The 19687-nt window shown below is 36.7% G+C and overlaps 1 protein-coding gene across 5 annotated transcripts in view; it reads right to left on the minus strand.

Moving 5' to 3' along the window:
- Positions 1 to 19687, minus strand: part of ADGRA1 (adhesion G protein-coupled receptor A1) — a 486698-nt gene that overhangs the window by 57453 nt on the left and 409558 nt on the right. For all 5 annotated transcript variants that reach the window (XM_075935215.2, XM_075935212.2, XM_075935213.2 and 2 more), the window contains 4 exons: positions 12541 to 12748; positions 11390 to 11598; positions 1539 to 1666; positions 249 to 372 (listed from right to left, as the gene is read on the minus strand). In XM_075935215.2, coding sequence (XP_075791330.1) covers positions 249 to 372; positions 1539 to 1666; positions 11390 to 11598; positions 12541 to 12748 — 669 coding nt within the window. The remainder of the gene's footprint in view (positions 1 to 248; positions 373 to 1538; positions 1667 to 11389; positions 11599 to 12540; positions 12749 to 19687) is intronic.

Consider the following 19687-nt stretch of genomic DNA (forward strand, 5'->3'; position numbering starts at 1 on the left):
TGAAAGAACGCGGCAGCAGTCTAGACGCAGGGGAAGTTTTTTTTTAAAAAAAGGCCACTTTTTCGGAAAAAAAAACAACAACCCTGTAGTCTAGACACACCATAGTGATTACTAATTCTGGTGTGAACATCTAACAAAATATAGAAGGAGCTTCAATAAAGACAGAACATCATCAGTACTAAGTCAACATGAACAATTTCAGGGTCTTTTTCTTTTATAAATAATAATAAGGTCACAAAGATACTTACAGCTTGACATATAATTGGGTATTTTATGCGATTAATTCCACCAGCAAAGACAGCAAAAGTAAGAGCAGTATGGAAACAGAAGTTGAGAAGCATGTGCCATCCTTTTCTACTGATTCGGATTGTGCTGTTTAAAATTAACATATTTTTTCAATTCACATCTCTATTGCAAAAATCTTAAAACACATTTTTATTTTTTCAGAAAAAATATATTGGACATATAGATTTCAAACTCTCATATCCCTGATTATGAGACTATCTGCAGCAAAGAGGATCTGTTTTAAAGCCTACTGAAATCAATGGGATTTTTTTTTTTTTTACTGACTACATTGGATTTTTAATCAGGCCAGAATGTATTTAAATACATGTATTTAAAAGGCTTTTTGCCTGAGGTCAAATATGTAGTAGTCTAAATATGTCAACTCTGAAAGAGTACGCTGATGATAAAAATTCATTACATTAAATACAATATTAATTTTATCATCTTACTATATATAGTAAAATACATTCCTGCTCTTTTAAGTTGCTATTGACTTTTAAGTACTATGTATACACACAGTCTTAAAAACGTCATTCATATAAAGGAAATCCCAAACTGTCTAAAACCAACCAGATTTAATAGCAAGAAAACACCTTTCTGATAAGATATTTATCAAACTCTGTGTACAAGCTTGTTCTTTCATGCCAAAAAAATTAATGCATCTTTCCAATGGACTACTGTGGAACTGGAAGGTAGCATTCAGTAGTCTGATATCAAAGATGGCCTTATATCACAAGCTTTTTAGTGTAGTGTCAAATTATAAAGAATATAAGAAATTGTAGGAACAGCAAAAGATCACACATCTGTTCCTTCCTAGGGAAAGCTACATCTTGGGAACAATGCCATCATAATATTGTATGGGTTTACAGTTTTCTAGTCCTTCAATTTTGTATTTCTGTGTGAAACCAACATCTGAATAAATAATTTACCAAATGGATACATTATCATAAGTTACTGGTTAGAAGAGTTTGTTTTGGTATGTGTTGTTACACATAGAAAGATTAATTATAAATATTTTTCAAGGAAAGTTCAATTCCTCTTTGCTCTCATAGAGCTTAGTATAAACAAAACAGATTATTTGGTTTTGTATGCATTTTTACTTTGAAGCTCCATTTTCTGACTACACCATACAGTAAATTTTAGTATCCAGTAGTAAACTAAATCATTTAAGCATTTTACCTTTGCATAAAAAAAGATAGTTTAATGATGACCATTCTCTCATGAATGAGTTTGCTTCTGTATTGAATACCTACCTGTGATGCACAATGTAAGTGATGATAGATGCAAACAGGCACAGTAACATGACTGCAGTACATGCATATACCACAGGGTGCAGGAACTCCCCTGGGTACTGGGGAAAGGAGAGCACTGTCTTCAAATCCTGCCAAGGAACAAAAATAAAATTAGTATTTTAAGAAGTGAAAATCTAAGATTTCACTGAATATGCCCATCACTCCCAATTATCTCCCTATAGATTTTCAAATACTGCATTTTGGAACAGAAAAGATTATGAACTTTATCTGCATAAAGGTCATGAATATACAATTACATCAAACTGCTCTCCACTCTTCTGCATATGCATCTCAGAGGGAAATTAACTTTCTTCCATTGGCAAGTCTGTCCTGATTAAGAAAAAAAATCCAGACAGAAAAAATGTGCAAAATTCCATCAGTAATGTCTGTGCTATCTGACAGCATGAACTTTATGCATCTATTTTACTATGCTTGTGAGTATAAAATACCTATTCACCCTGAAGGGTCCTAGACGGCACGTGTTCTCCTTCCAACATCCTCAGTTCTTCTTAATGAAACAGAAATGTGACAAGACACCCAAGATGTTAACTGAAGATTTTTTGTTAAGATACTACAAGGGATGGATCCTCAGCTGCTGTAAATCAGCACAAAGTCATGTGGTCCAAGAGATTAGAATAGAATGCTTTTTCATAAATGGATCAGATGCTACTCTTCGATGGGCACATGCATAGTTTCTGTTGATGTTAGTTCAACAGTAGCTGAACACTTATATCTTAGGGCAAAACCTAGCTACAAGAGTTCTTTGGATGGATGCTGGAGGTGTTGCCACAATTATTCATGGAAACAGCACGAAAGCGAGAATACTGACAAACGACCTATTTGGGTGAACTCACCATATCAGATTCCCATGCCAACTTGTTGGATACTCACTTTGGCTATGCCTGGCATAAGCTCCCAAATACAACTGAAACTATTTGAGATAACAGGAAAAAATATGTCTGCATGTAAACTGGATTGAAAGGCAAACGTAACTTTTGTTATAAAAAAGGAGGATTTCTGGCCATTGTGGGTCTAACTTGGAAAAGTAATTGAGATCCCACTAGGACACAAAATGTACATTTCTTTGTGTGCCTACATTTTTGCAAGCAATTACTACAACTGTGTCTATAAATCACAACCTGATCTAATGAACATTGCATTGTTCTGATGTCAGTTTCCACACACAGATTAATTTTGCATGCAGATATAAATATGCAAATGTGTATAACCTCTGAATCTGTAGTTTTAGAAAATGAAGCCTTTTATATTTGTCAGTTAAAGAATGGAAGAAACTCATTCCCAAAATGAACAATTCCCAGTACTCGTAATAAAATTAAATCTGTGGGATAACATTCAGGAAAAATATAAAGGAACTGGAAAATTGAAGTTTTCTGAAAGCTACAATAGTCATATTTTAGGGGGAAAAATTACAGTTAAAACAATTTGTAGAGACACATTGAAAAAACTGGAATCCCTTCAGATCAATATGGAGATATTTGGGGTAACAAGCATATAAGGATAAAAAATGAAAATTCTGAAAATGTCATAAACTATAATGACTTGATGAATCCTCAGCTTAACTGTTAAGAATTTATAAGTATTACGATTCATTAAAATGAGTTTTTTTATTTGGTTCTAATTTTTGCTCTGTAAAAAGAATCAACCCGTCTGTTGTCTTGGGTGTCAGAGAGTAACTGACGTCCTTTTCTGAGAAAACCAAGATTCTAAAGCTGATGACTTTAAGTACAACCTTGACTTGGTTTACACCTAAAAATTAGATCATCCTGGTTATCACTCTCAAAACGGTGAGAAATTCATTCCCTCCTTAGAGATGTAATTAGCGAACATAAGCATAAGTGTAGACACTAGTGCTACATCTAGACTGCATTGCTTTTCCCGGATACTGGAAGTATCCTAGAAAAGCAATGCTATATCCAAGGAATGTGCCCGCTTTTCCAAAAAACATTTTGAAAAAGCGGATGCGCTCTTTTGCCATCCCTGTAAACCTTGTTCTACAAGGAATAGGGGATGTGTCAAAAGAACAGTTTTTTTCTGAAATTTGGCACTTTGTATAAGTGTGCCAAATTTTGGAAAAGCCTCTTTCAGAAGTAAATCGGAAAAAGATACGCAATTTGCAACTTAACATTGCAGTGTAGACCTAGCCTAGGTCGGTAAAAGAATTCCAAACTGTGGGAGGCTCCTATCTTAGAAGTTTCTAGGTCTGGTAGCCTATCCCTCTGTACTTATTTAAAATTTAAATTTAATTTATAGTGAACTTTAAAAAAAAATTCTTTCAGTGTTAAGAATTAAAATAACAACCCCCAACTGGGTAAGAAATATGAACACAGCTTATCTGTGCTAGAACACTTAACACTAACTCATTATTTTCCTTCAACTCCACCCTTAGAACTCTCCTTTCCTGTAAAGACTACAAAATCTTGATCACAACTAGGCTACTGGTTTCAATTGGCCAGTATTGTTTCATTGTTTTCTAGTACTCCCCTGTTTCTTTGTATCTGTCTGTCTTCCTTGTCTTGTACTTAGATGGTAAGTTCTTTGGGGCAGAAACTATTTTTTTGTTCTGTGTACAGCATCCAGCACAATATAGCCTAGGGCATGACTCGGGCACTTACTACCACAATAATATAACTAATTCAAAATAATAAATATAATAACAACAAGCAATAACAACAACAACATCCTATTCTCCTACATATCTGTTTGTATTATCTACCTTTTATGCTTATCTTTAGATTATAAACTCTTCAAACAGGAACTATCATTCACTTCAAACGTGCAGTGCCTAGCAAAATGGGACTAGAGTGTTGGACAGACCTCTGTGGCTACATTTAGACTGCAAGCTTCTTTCAGAAAAAGCTTTTCTGGAAGAGATCTTCCGGAAAAACTTTTTTTGAAAGAGAGCGTCTACACAGCAAAAGCTCAACAAAAAAGTGATGTGCTTTTTCAAAAGTTAGCGTCCACACTGATTGGATTTCAGTTGTGATTACTGTGCATGGAGTGGCTATCAGAGCACCTGTGCTTTTTCCTGTAGGCCTCTTCTTTCGAAAAAACACTATCTTCCGTCTCCACACACGCCTTTTTCTGAAAGAGCTTTTTTGGAAAAAGGCTTCTTCCTCATAGAAAGAGGTTTACCACTGTCGGAAAAACCCCTCAGTTCCTTCACCTTTCCATCAAAAGAAAGCAATAACAATGTGGACGTAAGTGTAGCTTTTCCGGAAAAACAGATGTTTTTCCAGAAAAACTCTGCAGTGTAGACATATCCTATGCTAACACTATACATATAATACAACTAGCAAAGCTTTGCTGAAAAAAGATAAAATAGTGTCAGCTTCTACTCTCACTAATGTGGTCACATTTAAGTTATGTAAATACCAAAATCAGGGTTAGAATTTTGTTTCAAGGCCTTTTACATTTTTGTAAATGTACATAATTGCTACCATACCCGGCATAACAATAGTAATACAATTGACAAGAGAAGAAAGCACCTGACACTGCTGTAAGATATTATTGAAAAAAATTATTAAAAAGCTCAGAGCTGAAAATAGTAATAAAATACTCTTTTATTACTTTAAGATATGGGTAGCATAGCAAACTTAAAAGGCTTTAATTGACATTGCATCATTTCATATGTTAAAGAGCTTGCCTTGAATAATGTGTAACTGTAGATGCAGGATTTTATCAATTCTTTTATCCTTGAGTGTTTGCATGAAAGCAAATGCCACGTCTTTCAGGAGTACAGCCATTTTTGCCTCCAGAAGAGTCATAGATAATCAGCTTTTTAAACGTATTTCCATTTAAAATTGTTCATAGTTTAATCTTTACCTCCTTCCTAATCTTGTACACCACGTCTGCTAATGAGTGAACTTTTAAATAAAAGCACACATTGAACCTCTCTAATCCGGCACTCTCAGGACCCGACCAGTGCTGAACCAGAGAATTTGCAGAATCATGGGAGGTCAATATTGTCTAGAAGCATTACCGACATTTCAACTGCTTACTAGGCTTATAGCAGACATTTAGCGGTAAATTAAAGCTAAGTCACAGGACAGAATACTGAGAGCAGGTCTGGTGGCTGTAAACAAACTTTATGAGACCATCGGTAACTTGGGCACACCCATGATAAGAGGACATCCAACTATCTAAAATCATGCTGGACTATGGATGTTGCCTGAGTGCCAGACTAGAGGGGTTCAACAATGTAGAATGTCAATTTTTAGAGTTCTGAACTCTGAAAATTGATTTTATTACAGATATAAGATAAATGTACCTTATCTGCTTTTTAATGATATTTAAAGCTTATTGATCTGTCAAGCCTCCCCTGAGTGATCTTCTGATAGAGACAGCATGAGAGAATAAAGTTAATGTTTTTCATGCTCTATGCAAGGTAGCATAATTGTAAATTACAGTTAAACAAGGCTGTTTTGATTTTATATCCTGGACTGGATTCAAAGAATAATAACATTAAAAACTGGCAGGAAATATCTGAGGGGAAAATGTATATGCAGTTGAGCATTTTGACAAAAGGAATCACCATCCAGAATTACCCTGCCTGGAAAATGTGCCGAAATTAGAAATCTCCATTCACTCCGACTACTAGTAAAAATGGTAAACTCACTTATTAAAGGAGTAAATGACTATACCATACGGAAGGTAATAGACAATTGGCTGATAGCAAGTAGAGCTGAAAAAGTCTTGTTACATCATCAAATTCATCCCACCACAGGATTTTTTTTAAAGTTTCACAAGAAGCAGGGTTTTGACCACTATGCCTTTGGAATCCATACAAAAATAAGCTGTCTAAATCAAATAAATCCATGAAGATGGTCTGGGGGCTATATAAAAGACTAAAGAAATATTGATAAATGATGTAATGATAGTCTAGAGTTATCCAGTAAGCAAACACTGAGAAAAGAAGGGAGAGAAATTATTTTGCTCTAGAATCCAGGGAGGCCCAATATTGTGCTCATTTGTTAAACTATATGATTTAATAAACAAGATGATGCACTTTAGAGGTGGTAATTTTTTGTAATTCTGGTATTAATATGGGAAAGTTCTGTTTTCATTTTTCATAGGATTTAAAGTCAGATAAAGCATTATGATTGAAGAAAAATACATAAATATAATTGGCTTAAGTTTTAAAAAATAAATGCCTAAAGTTATTTTTGTGAGGATGGGATTTTCTTAAACACCTAAGTGATACACGATCACAGGTGCAATTTTAAGTCAATAGGACTTGTGATCCTATGTATGAACTTCTGGAAATTCCACTTCTGATTCCCTCTTTAAGGAGTCAGATTTTCAATGAAGCTGAGCCCCAGTAGTTCTCTTTACCTTCCATTTCATACTAGAAAGTCCTCTGTTCCTAAAATAAAAAAAAGTATGATATGCCCTAAATACACTATTTTCTACATAACATCCCTATAATAATCACCATATCCAGGAGTTAATCTCAAAAGGTTCAGAGGTTCAAATATGTTTGGAGAAGAATCCCAAGTTCTAGAATATTATATGACCTTTATTGTTACTATCTGAACTTTATTTGTTCCCTTCCTGCTTCTAGGCAGAATGAAAATATTGTAAAAGTACCCTCCATAGTAATATTGTGATATGTCTGCAAGATAAAATTCCATGTTGATAAATGCAAAGTAATGCACGCTGCAGAACATAACCCAACTTTACATAGAAAATGATGGGCTCTAAAATTTTACCAGTGTTATTGCTCAAGAAAGAGATCTTGGCGTAGCTGTGAACAGTTCTCTAAAATAGTTCTCTCTCACTGTGTAACAGTAGGCAAAAAATCTAATAGAATGTTGGGAAATATTAAGAAGGGATAAGTAATAGTACAGAAAATATATTGTCCCCATATAAATCCATGGTACATCCCATCTTGAACACTGCATACAGATATGGTTGCCGATCTCAAGAAGAGGTTCTGAAAAGGGCAACAAAAATGATTAAGGGTATCAAACAGCTTCCATCTCAGGAGAGATTAATAAAACTGGGATTTTTTAGGTAGGAAAAGAGACAAAGGGGGATATGATCAGTATTCTCTCTAATTTTTTCCAGTGCTTAGTGAAATGAATTTTCTTATGTGCACCAATGTAGAGATGATGTGAGACACATCACCTTCATATTGGTGCATATAACAAAATTCATATGGCGGGGGCAGGGCCAAGGGGTTCTGAGTGTGGGAGAGGGGCTCAGGCCTGGGGGCAGAGGGCTGGGGTGCAAAGGCTCTGGCTGGTGCAGGTTCTGGGGTGTGGCTGGGCATGAGAAGCATGGAGTGCAGGAGGGGGTCTCCAGAACTGGGGAGGGGCTCAGGGCTGGGGTCAAGGAGGGGACACAGGCTCTGGGCTGGAGGAGTGGGCTTTGGGGTTGGGCTAGGAATGAGGGCTTTGGGCTGCAGGATGATGCTCTGTTCTAAGAAAAAAATAAAGAAAAACAAGGAAAAATAGATGACAAAGATTTAACCACAGATTTCAGAGCTTCTCACTAAGTTACAGTTCTCGGCACAATGGGCTATGACTGAAGGAAATGACACTACTGAAAAACTGCTGTTCTTGTAGAAATTAAAATATTAATATAACACTCATTTTATAAGTGATGCACTCATTTTTGTCTATACTTATGAAAAGCTTCTGCTTGTTACAAAACATACTTTCATAATTAGGTATAGTAAGGCTTTAGAATGTATACATTTGCAATGCTATGATAAATCAGAAAAGTTTGCTTTATATAGGTCCGTTTTTTATCTTAATCTGAAGATCTCAAAGTGCTTTGCATAAATTTCATAATAAAGCTCCACAATACCCATTTTTATAGACAGAAAGACTGAGGAAGGGAGAAGTTAATGTGACATAACCAAACCCCTGTAGTAAATCAATGGCAGATACAGGACTAAAGCTCAAGGGTACTGACTAAGTCTTTAGTTCTAACCACCAAACCATACTTTTCAGCAACTGATCAGGAGAAAATAATGCTATTCAAAAATCTTGGTGTTATGCTCTCATTTCTAGCCACTTGCCCAAACAAAACCCGTGTGAAGTGAGGGTACAATATACCCACTTTTATCTCACTTCCAATTTAAATAATGAAACTTTCAGATTTATATCACTTGAACAACATCATAGACAGAAAAACAGTTAAACAAACACCTACATAAACATATTACTCACAGCTGTTACAGAGAAAAATCTCAAATTACATTTACTAAATGAAAACAATATTAAACAGTCTTTTTAAGGAGGGCCTCCACTAAGCCTAGATTTTTAACACTTTGTAGTAATAGACAGCAGCAACTCTAGAGAAATAACTCAATGGTCTTCTTTTGATATTTCAAGAAGTCACCTCCCCATCAAATCACAATAGCTATGATGAATCTGAACATGTGCTCTGCTAGCAATACAATGCACAGCTGGATTAATTTAGGCATCTACTTCATCTTGTTCCACAGCAGGGTATATATTATCCCGATAGTAATGCAAACCTTCAGGATTACTGTAACTTTATTGCTGCACATCAGTTTACTTATGTTAGTTCAATTCACTGTTATTGGCTTATACTATAATAGAGCTATATGATTTTTTTATTGTTTTATGTATTTTAGGATTGTACTGTAGATTTATTTTATAATATACCCTATACCAGTACATCTGCATCCCATTCTACTTAGTAACAAACAACATGCAACCTATATTTAATTTACCAGGGTAAAAAAAATCAGGTACTAAGTTAATCTGATTAGATGAAGCTATGTATTTTATTATTTTAACTTAATGGATCATTAGAATACTGCTTCACTATAGTGATATGAACAACAAAAACACCTAGAAACTCTTAATTTAAATCAAACTCAACAAATCTCTAATTTTATTATGTCCCAAATTCCATATTAACAAATAAGACATTAACATTTACAACTACTAATGCACTTAATTATGCTGCTAAAGTTTTCCATTGGTTCTTCCAGAAGATCTTGGAAGACATGCCTTGATAAACACTACAAGGTCGCGATATATTTCTTTTCTTAAAAGGTATTGAAAAACATAGGACAGGTGCCATATGCATTATTTACAGCTGTGCCAACTGCTAAGGCACAGGAGGAGGTGAAAGATTTTAGTTTGTTGATGCTTTGCACAGATCAAAAAAGAGAGCTATCTACAGGGAAGAGAAAAATGGATCAATCAAACAAAATTTAAAAACCTAAATCAAAGTAACAAATTCAATATAAAAAGTCCTATAAAATCTACCATGTTACACTTTACCAAATGATATATACATGGAATAAATTTCATACGAATGTCTAAAATAAAAATACATTTGTTACTCTTTAAATTAGTATGTGATTTTTCTAAACAAAACAAGCAAATAAGTTGTTTGTGTGTAAATGATTAGTTACCACTTAATAAGTAAGGAAACTTTAAAGATGGTAACTTGAACTGAAACAGTTCTAGAAAGAGACAGCCATTTTGGGTGTGGTACCTGCAAAGTCAACAGGTGTTTTCTTTAAAATATTTAGAAAAATCTTTTCAGAGCTAAATTCTTGTCCAAGTAGGAAAAGAAAACAAATGTTCAGAAAAAATAAGTCCGTATGAGCTATACAGAGATGACACATGTTTGATACTATATGAGCTTCATCGATAGGGTGCTAAATTCTGAGCCACTCAGGTATGTGCGAAAAAAGATCAAATAACTCTGAGGGAAATCAATTCTTATAAAGTAGATGATAATTCTGCATTTAACTACTCATTGTCACAGCTTCATGCAATGATTGGCTGACATCTATGCTCCATCTGACAGCAGCATATTGGTATTCTCTGCACACATCTTCTCAATTCCTGTCGTCTATGTTTGCTGTCTTTTACAAATGCACACAATGCATTATTTACTCAACTATAAACCTTTCCAAAATATTCACAAGCACTTTCAGCCATGCAAGAATGCACCAACATTTAGGAAAAATGGCATATACAAGTGACTAATCTATTTACATAAGGACCCCTTTTAATGATGCAAAAGACTGTCATCAACATATTCTTTGATCAGCAACCTTACAATTTTTGTTTGCTTTTTTTCTTTTCTCAACCAAGAAGCCATTAAATATTTCATATGTGTGCCTTCTGTTTTCATTAAGGTAACTTTCTGTTAAGCATGGTAGTTAAATAACTGCAGTGTGAACTGCAAGTGTGACAGAACAGACCAAAGCAGTCTGATGTGTAGCATTGCACAGAAATATTTTTCTTCAATGAAAGGCAAATTTAGCGCACACACAAAAAATTATCATTAATATACAAACGAAAGCTCCCAGAACACCTGAAAGGACAACAAAGTGCTTGTTTAAAGGAGCATAATTCATTTCCATTTATTAAATGATTCAACATTGCGGTATGCCTGAAACTAATTAGTATGATCAACACAGTGCGAGGCAGGAACAAAAGCAGACAAGCCTTCTGAGATATATTGACGTACAAATACAAATGAGTATATATTTCAAAAACCTTCTCCTGTAATTTATAACCTTCACATACTGATCATTCTTTGATGGAACTTTCATCTCACTAGATTGACTGAAATGTCATTTACAATTGGGCCTCTCTAGATATTAGGCAGAGATGATTACTGGTTTATTCATTTATTAGCAGTTAAATAATTTACTTTTCTCTAAGGTTGTATTGTATAAAACATGAGAAATGAAACCTCAGTTACTGGCAAGCATGGTATATGTACATATAAGAGGAATATAACTGTATATAGATGTGTATTTATAGATATACTTGATAAGTCATACTCACCATTAGCACTGCAAAGTTACTGAAGTGTGTGCTCTGAATGGTGGTAATATTGCCCGAAGAGCTAATTATGTGGCACCCTTCTCCACACCAGCCTCCATGTCCATCTAGAAGGTCAAAATCCCAAAAGGCTGCAATGGGGTCTATACCCTGTGCAAAGTGTCTCAAACCTATAGTGAGAGGGGTGGTGAGATTTCCCAAACTGCATCCATCTGCAAAAGCAACACATTGAATCAGAGAAATAGAGTGGAAAATCCTTTACTGATGAATTCTGTATAATCACAGATTCAAAACATCCTGAACTGTGGAAAACCAAACAACAGCCACATATTCCCATCTCTGTGAATTAAAAGCTAAGGGAATACAAAAAAGTTTACTATAGTTTATATTAATCTGAATGTCTATTTCAGCCCATTGAAGAGTCCAATTGATCTGATCATCAAGAATACGGCTGGGTTTGTTGTGCAAGAGTCTTAAATTAAGACTAATGTCATACTATTCACTCATGTAATTGAAAAAAGAGCTGTCCCTTAGTATGATTAATAGCTAAGGCAATTTTGCACTTTTAAAGTTACATTAAAACATTGTTTTAAAAGCAAATGGAAATGTGAATGCTATTCAGAATAAAATAGAAGTATTAAAATTGCCTGGTTGAATAATTAATTAAAATAATTACTCACTGGTCTGTAAGAGTCATTACATTGAGACAAAAGCCACTAGCAACACCTGCTTTAGGTCCTTCATATCAAAACGTACATTGATGAATATTAAGATACATGCAACAGGGCATTAAACCCTTGTACAATCTTAATTTTTATCTGACTCCAGAGTATTGGTATTGCAATTTTCCCTATATATATTAAAACAAGATTTTTTTCTTTTTCACCTTGACTTGAAATTTAAGCTTCTTCACAACAACTTAAATAAATACTAAAATCAAATTTGCATTCTATTCTGACAATAACTGCACCTCTCTTATAGACTAGTTAATTTAAATAAAACCATAAAGTTGTGAATAAACCCAAACACTTGTATTAAAGAAACTGACAGATACTAGTCTCTCAGAATAATGTATATTCTGTTGCTCCATTCTCTACATAATCAAGTACACAGTAGTTTTTAGATTTAAAAAAATAATGCATAACACTCCTCACCTATTTTAGCAAATACAGCTGGCGTGGTAACCGTCCTGCGTTTCCCATCATCTGCAAGATTTGATGAGTTTCCCGTGCTAGGAAAGAGTTTCCCATTCCGAAAGACAATAAACTGTAGCTTGCAAGTGGAGTTATCAACAGATTGTAAGGCTGATGACTGAGAGAAGAAAGACTGTGGCAAATGAACTGAAGCTACTGCTACAGCATTCTGTACAATGAGAGGAAAAAAGAAAAATTTAAAATGCAAATCACAACAGGGCTGCTTTCAGTATGTTTTAAACTCCTGTACAAGACATGTATGCTGCCTTCCTTTTCCAATAGATTAGAAGCAACCAAAGAAGCAGGAGCGGTAACCATGGGAATAGGATTGGCACAGCGCATATTAAAAGGGAAAACGTTTTGATTGAATGTGTGAGTCTATATGGTCAAGCTCCCTGCTGCAGAGGTGCGAATGGTTCTTACCATGCCTGCTAGAGGGCCCATCAACACTGCAGATCTGATTTAAAGAGACAACCTCTACCAGGTTTTCTCATTCACTTAAAACGGAGCCAGATAATTTCCATGAAAATATTTCTCTGAAAGAGTACTGACATAATGTTATTCGTACAAAAACTGCCTCAGTGGAAAACTCTAAACAGAAAAATGCACTGTAAAAAATAAATATATTTTCTGGATAGTATTTCATTATTGCTTCATACAAAGAAAATTATTCATCCAACTCAGTGTTCTAGTAATCTGGCATTATAAATACATCAAGATATCAATGTACCAGAAGAAAGCAAGGTTAGTAATGAAGTGAATACAAAGTCTGTCAGGTCATGATAATGGGCTTGAGTTGTGAATATATTATGCACTATAATGTGTGTAGAAACTTGACTTACAAAATGCATATTAACCTACCAAAATCAGTGTTAAGTTGATTTTTCTTATTATTGACTCCTCTTTCTCTTGCACAAGAGGCAACTTTATTAGTTAGTACTGGGATACATGCAAAAAATGGGTATGTGGTGTGGAGCTGAGAGTAAATAAACACAACAACAGATTGCGCTGAGCCTATTTATGTGAAAAGTCTATTTATTTAAAAATAAACAAACTGAAAACGTCCTGAGTAATTTGCATTCCCCCAAAGACAAAGTACAGCTTTTTCACACACAATTTGCATAGATTATCACACAACTTGCTTATAACACACTAGCAGACTTACCCAGCTTTGGCCCAGTTCTTCAGGGCAGGGCCTTGGGAATGGGGAGGGGAAGGGTGCAGGAGGCTGGGGGTCAAGGGCATGTTCTTCCCGCCCCTCTGGACCACCTTCCAACTCTATTCCTCAGATTCTTAGGGCCTGCTCTCCTCCCCACCCCCGCCTGCCTGGGGCCAGTTCTTCGCCCCGACGACCCCAAACCATCCAGGGACTGTTCTCCCCCCACCCACAGGTCAGCCGCCCAGCCCACCCGCGGCCTCTTCTCTCCCTCCTCCAAAGGCCACTCCCCAACCCCATCCGGGGCCTGTTTTCCCCCCTCACTTCACAGGCCACCCACCCAGAACTTGTTTTCTCCCCTCCTCTAGGCCACCCCCCAGTCTGCGTAGGGCTGGTTCTCCCCTCCACCTGGCCACCCATATAGCCACCTGGGGCCTGTTTTCTTCCCCACTCTCCAACCCTCCCAGCCACTACGGGCCTGTTTTTCCCCCTCCTCTAGTGCTGCAGCCAAGAGTGGGGAGAAGGGTTTGCAGCAGGGGGCTACGTACTGGTGTGCTGGCAGGCAAGATGGCTGAGCTCCAGCCCTGCTGACCACTCCCTTAGTGGTACAACTTCCCGCAGTGGACACTGCAGGATAGCCCTCCCTTGCATTCACTGCCCCCAGCGGCCATTCTGACATCGCATCCCCCTGAACAACAGCTTCTCCCTTTGCATGTTATGGAAAATTGTCCTTTGCCTGGTGCTTCTGGTTCTCCTGGTACAACCAAACGCTGAACTTGTTTTATGTTAGGAGAAGAGGAAGCGTCATATCAAATTTGGTGGCCCTCTCTCTTACCGTATAGGAGGAGCTATTAAACAAATAGACTTGCAGACAGACAGACACACAGATACATCCTATAACAGACAGAGAGATAGATAGCTGTACAGTACCTCTTAGAACATTAAAAAGAATAATCTTCCCAATTATGCAGACAAACATGACAATATATTAGTCAATGCTGTGAAGGCTATATGTGTGACAGAAGCATAATATTGTTCAGGTGAATGATCCAAAAGGCTACAATGATATAACAGAGGTATCTTGTAACCTCATAAGTATGCTCATTACATATCACTGAGGGATAGCTCAGTGGTTTGAGCATTAGCCTGTTAAACCCAGGGTTGTGAGTTCAATCCTTGTGGAGGACATTTGGGGGAAAAATTTATCAGGGATGGTACTTGGTCCTGCTGTGAAGGGAAGAGACTGGACTTGATGACCTTTCAAGGTCCCTTCCAGTTGTAAGAGATAGGCAATCTCCATTATTATTTAGAGCAAAGCTTGAATGGCCTGTGATGTCATCAGAACTCTTAGATGTGTGGGCTTAGGCTTAGTCACAATTTTCCTCTGTCGCAGTGCACATTTTAGAAAATGTATCAAGATTTTAACAAGACAGAAGTGCTTAAATGTTACACAAAAGTCCTTCCATTTAATGGTGTTTTCTTATCTGGAAGATGCTATTTGTTAGATAAAGACATGGGAAACAGAACAAAAAACTACAGGAGAAAATCTTGTAGATATTAACTTCACCATTATATTTTAAAACAATTGAGGAAGTAGCCATTATTAGGATGCTAGAATTGTGATATTATCAATAACTCAATCATCATCCATTCAACTTCAGATAACTTTTATATTGCAGTCCCATTGATTATAAAGCTGTAACATTTCTCAGTGGTTATTGCCTCATGCTTCAAAGACCCTCATATTTCATTCTTACAATATCATATAGTAGCTGGGAAAAATATGAACCTCTGATGACATCACCTTAGCCACAAAACTGTTTTCAACAACTAGAAGTAGGGACTTTAACCAAGTCCATTCATCAAATTTCAGCAAGTACCTATTGATGGCTTCTCTGGAGTTTCATATGAGCATGAGTGAGATAATTTATTTATATTGTTTTATTATTATTATTACTGTATTCTGGAAGCAACAAAAGCACTAAATTGCACAAATTATTTAATACAAGAAAAGGAGAAAGCTAGCAGCTCTTGAATAAGATTATGATAATGAGACTGACTTCTAAAAGCTTTGGGATAAATAATGATGTACCATGGCTTGACAAAAGCAGCCGTGAATAAGCTGGATGAACACAAGAGGTTTTATAGAGTATTTACTAAGATAGAAAACTATTAAGCCAGTCTGATTCTCAAGCTCTTCCATACTATGACTCCATGTTACAGAAAAAAAAAATTGTGATCCCCCTTTCCAACTAAGTAGAAAGGAAAGTGGTAAAATGCTTCCAAGCTTGCTCAGAAACCTGTATTGAGAAGCCATGATCTAAGCCCATCAGACTTCGAATGCTGGCCATCTCTATACTAACTTCTACTGTTGATCTAATCGACGTGATTTTAGCTGTTCAAATAGCAGTTTTATTATTATTATTGATAGCGTAGCTGAAGTCAACATACTTGTGTGCAGTAAAGTCAGTGGGGGCTGCTCTCCCACCAATGCTGACTACTCTTCTCATCCAGGTGGAGTATCAGCACTGATGGGAGAATGTATGGAGATCGATTTATCATGTCTAAGCAGACATGATAAATTGATGGCTGGTGGAGCAATCGCTGCAGCGTTGATCCCTTCCCTGGCATAGCGGAGACAAGCTACATGTATTGTAAATGATTTGTGAACATACCTACACTTGGCTGAGGAAGTCAGATGTGCACACCACTATAGAATGGGGAGTCAATCAGATAATAAAAGACAAGAATTATTACATTGTGATATGAAGCATAGATTGTAGTTGTATTGGTTTCAGGTCATTAGAGAGAGAGTGGGTGTGGTAATATCTTTTATTGGATCAACTTCAGTTGGTGAGAGAGTCACCCACGCCTTGTCTCTGTAAGATTAATTACAGACCACTGAAAATTTTTTATTTGGAGCAGATCTAAGAAAATAACTTGTAACAAGATGCTTCATTGCTGAATTTTGTCTCCTTTTCTTTTTACAAAAATTGCCTACTTTTCAAAAATATAGCCATTATTTTGAAATTATCTGCCAAAAACTTGTGTGAATAATTCTTCATTTGTACTTCATTCATGATCAGTTCACTACGATCATTTAATGTTTGAAATAAAAGTTGTTTTCAGTTAATGTGCAGGGCTTCTTTTTTTTCCTCCTTGATTGGAGATGTGTAAATCTAAAAAGCAAATACTCATGATTATGCATTTAAAATTTGCTTTCCATGGATATTCTGCAATGTTAGATTAAAACTGACTGTTTCAGCACACATTCCTGCCAATAAATTCATCTGCTAAAATATTCATGGAACACACACACTTTGGAAGTGCCTACACATTCACATTGATGTTTAAAAATATGAACAAATATTTGTGAACAATTTCTATATCTTAGCTAAGCGAGAAGATTTTTCTTCAACAGCATTGCTCATTACTTATAGTCTGTATGCTAGAACTCTCTCTCTTTTGCAACAGAGGAAGCAGCAGGTCCTTGTGGACAAAACACTGGCCTCTGTCCTTGTCTCAGCTGTTAACCGTCTGTGTAATTTCAGGCAAGTCACATCACCTCTCTCCCTCAGTTTCTCCACTGGCAAAATGCAAGAATGATATTCACTTTCCTTTATGAGACATTTTGAGAGCAACAGCTAAAAAGCACCATAAAAGAACAGTTTTATTATTATTGATAATATTAATATTATATCTGGGAAGACACGCCTGAATGAATCAAATGCCAATTGCTGTACTATATATAAAGGCTTCATTATGGACGAAATGAATACATTTCTCCTGTTGCAAATTTTATTTGATCACGATAGGATGAAAATGCTTATATGTGGCACTTTACAAAATTCAACTAATATTATGAGAAGGAGCTCTACTCTTAGGACAGAAAACATAGCACTGCCCTAAAAATGCCATCTGTTGTCTAGCCAGGGAACTGCAGTTTCACAATAATGTGCAGATTCAGCAATGGCATTTGGCATTTGCTCAGGGAAAGGTGGAAAAAGCTGGCAGCTTGTGCAGTATATGTAACTATTAGGATGTAATGTACTCTTTAGGGTTTTGCAAAACAACCACATATGTAATCCAGTCATGAGAGCAGGGTTGTTTGCATTCCATTTCTCACAATTGCATTCAAGCTAGATGCACCCTTCAAAAGGAAAACACTAAAGGGACTGGGAATTGATCAACAAAATATTTTTCCATTGGAAAACAAAATGGACCATGAAGGTGTCAGCTTCAATGAAATTCTAATGGAACCTTCCCTGTGCTGCCAGGAATGTTATAAATCCCACCTGGTTTCTTGCCAGCTTACCTGCCTGGCTCCTGAGGAGAACACCAGAGAAGCTCAGAACCTGTGAGACCTACATCATGGTTCCTCAAAATGCAGAGCTCTTAGAGTTCCTGGCTCCTGCTCAGCCTGCCAGATGGACTGTCCTAGAGCCAAGGCTCCCAACCGCTTCATTAATCTAGAATCCTATGAGCCTTAGCTCCCTGATCTGGTTGGCTCCTCCCCCGGTAGGCTGCTAGGACTCCAAGGAGCCCTAGAAACATTCAGAAAATAGGCTGAAACAAAACACCATAATTACTTTTTCTAAACAAAATTTCAGAATTCCCATTTCATGGAAAATGTTGGCATTTCATTTTTGGTTTATTTAAGAATTTTATATTTTATTTTTCTCACAGAATAGTAATTCCAGTCAACTTCAGAAAACTCTAAAAGGGACGTAAGAATCCAAGAGAACAATACTGAAATCAACAAGTTGTCCGTCATGTGGTTGTAACCAGATAAGTCCCAGGATAGGATGATAGGAGTTACTATAGAGAACTTTCTGGGTGTCTGGCTGGTGAGTCTTGCCCACATGCTCAGGGTTTAGCTGATCGCCAATTCCGGGAAGGAATTTTCCTCCAGGATAGATTGGCAGAGGCCCTGGAGGTTTTTCGCCTTCCTCTGTAGCATGGGGCACAGATCACAGCTGGAGGATTCTCTGCATCTTGGGGCCTTCAAAGTATTTGAAGGCTTCAATATCTGAGATATAGGTGAGAGGATTATTCTAAGAGGGGTGGGTGAGATTCTGTGGCCTGCACTGTGCAGAGGGTCAGACTAGATGATCATAATGGTCCCTTCTGACCTTAAAGTCTATGAGTCTATGATAGTAGAGAGACAAGGTTATAATGGTAGAAGAGACAAGCTTTTGAACTACACAGAGCTTTTTTTCAGACATCTCCCACCTTGTCTATTAAAATGTTAAAAATCTGAATGGACAATCTTATTCTATAAATCTGACGAAGTGGATCTTTGCCCACAAAAGCTTATGCTCCAATAAATCTGTTAGTCTAAGGTGCCACAGGACTCCTTGTTGCTTATTCTATAAAGTGAATGATCCTCAAAATATTGAAAGTTACTGAATATTGACATTTTTGGAGTTCATGCATGTGTGACTCTTATTAAAAATGTTTAAGGGAAAAAGTGAAAGATTTAAAGTGAATTTTTTCCCCTAGGCAATCTTACTCTGGTCTTGGGCACACTTCCTCTTAATTGTGGCCAGAATTCAGAAGAAGTTTTGATGTGTTTAGAGAAGACATCACTTAAGATGCCTTTGTGATAAAATAACCCTTTTTCTGTTTGCCCTTTACTTTATGACTTTTATTACTTTAAAGAGACCTGCTCCTGCTTTTGGCATTTTTTGCTGAGGCTATGTCTACACTGCAGGCTTTTTGCACAAGAGTTCTTGCACAAAAGTTCTTGTGCAAGAGCATGTCCACACTGTCATGTGCTTTTGCTCAAGGGATGTGCTTTTGTGCAAGAGCGTCCATGGCAGTGTGGACGCTCTCTTGCACAAGAAAGCTCTGATGGCCATTTTAGCCATAGGGTTTTCTTGAGCAAGAAACCCCTGTTGCCTATCCACATTGCCTTCTTGTACAAGAGCTCTTGTGCAAGAGGGCTTATTA

The sequence above is a fragment of the Pelodiscus sinensis genome, chromosome 8, assembly GCF_052426305.1.
Source record: "Pelodiscus sinensis isolate ZL-2025 chromosome 8, ASM5242630v1, whole genome shotgun sequence".
NCBI classification, from domain to species: domain Eukaryota; kingdom Metazoa; phylum Chordata; order Testudines; family Trionychidae; genus Pelodiscus; species Pelodiscus sinensis.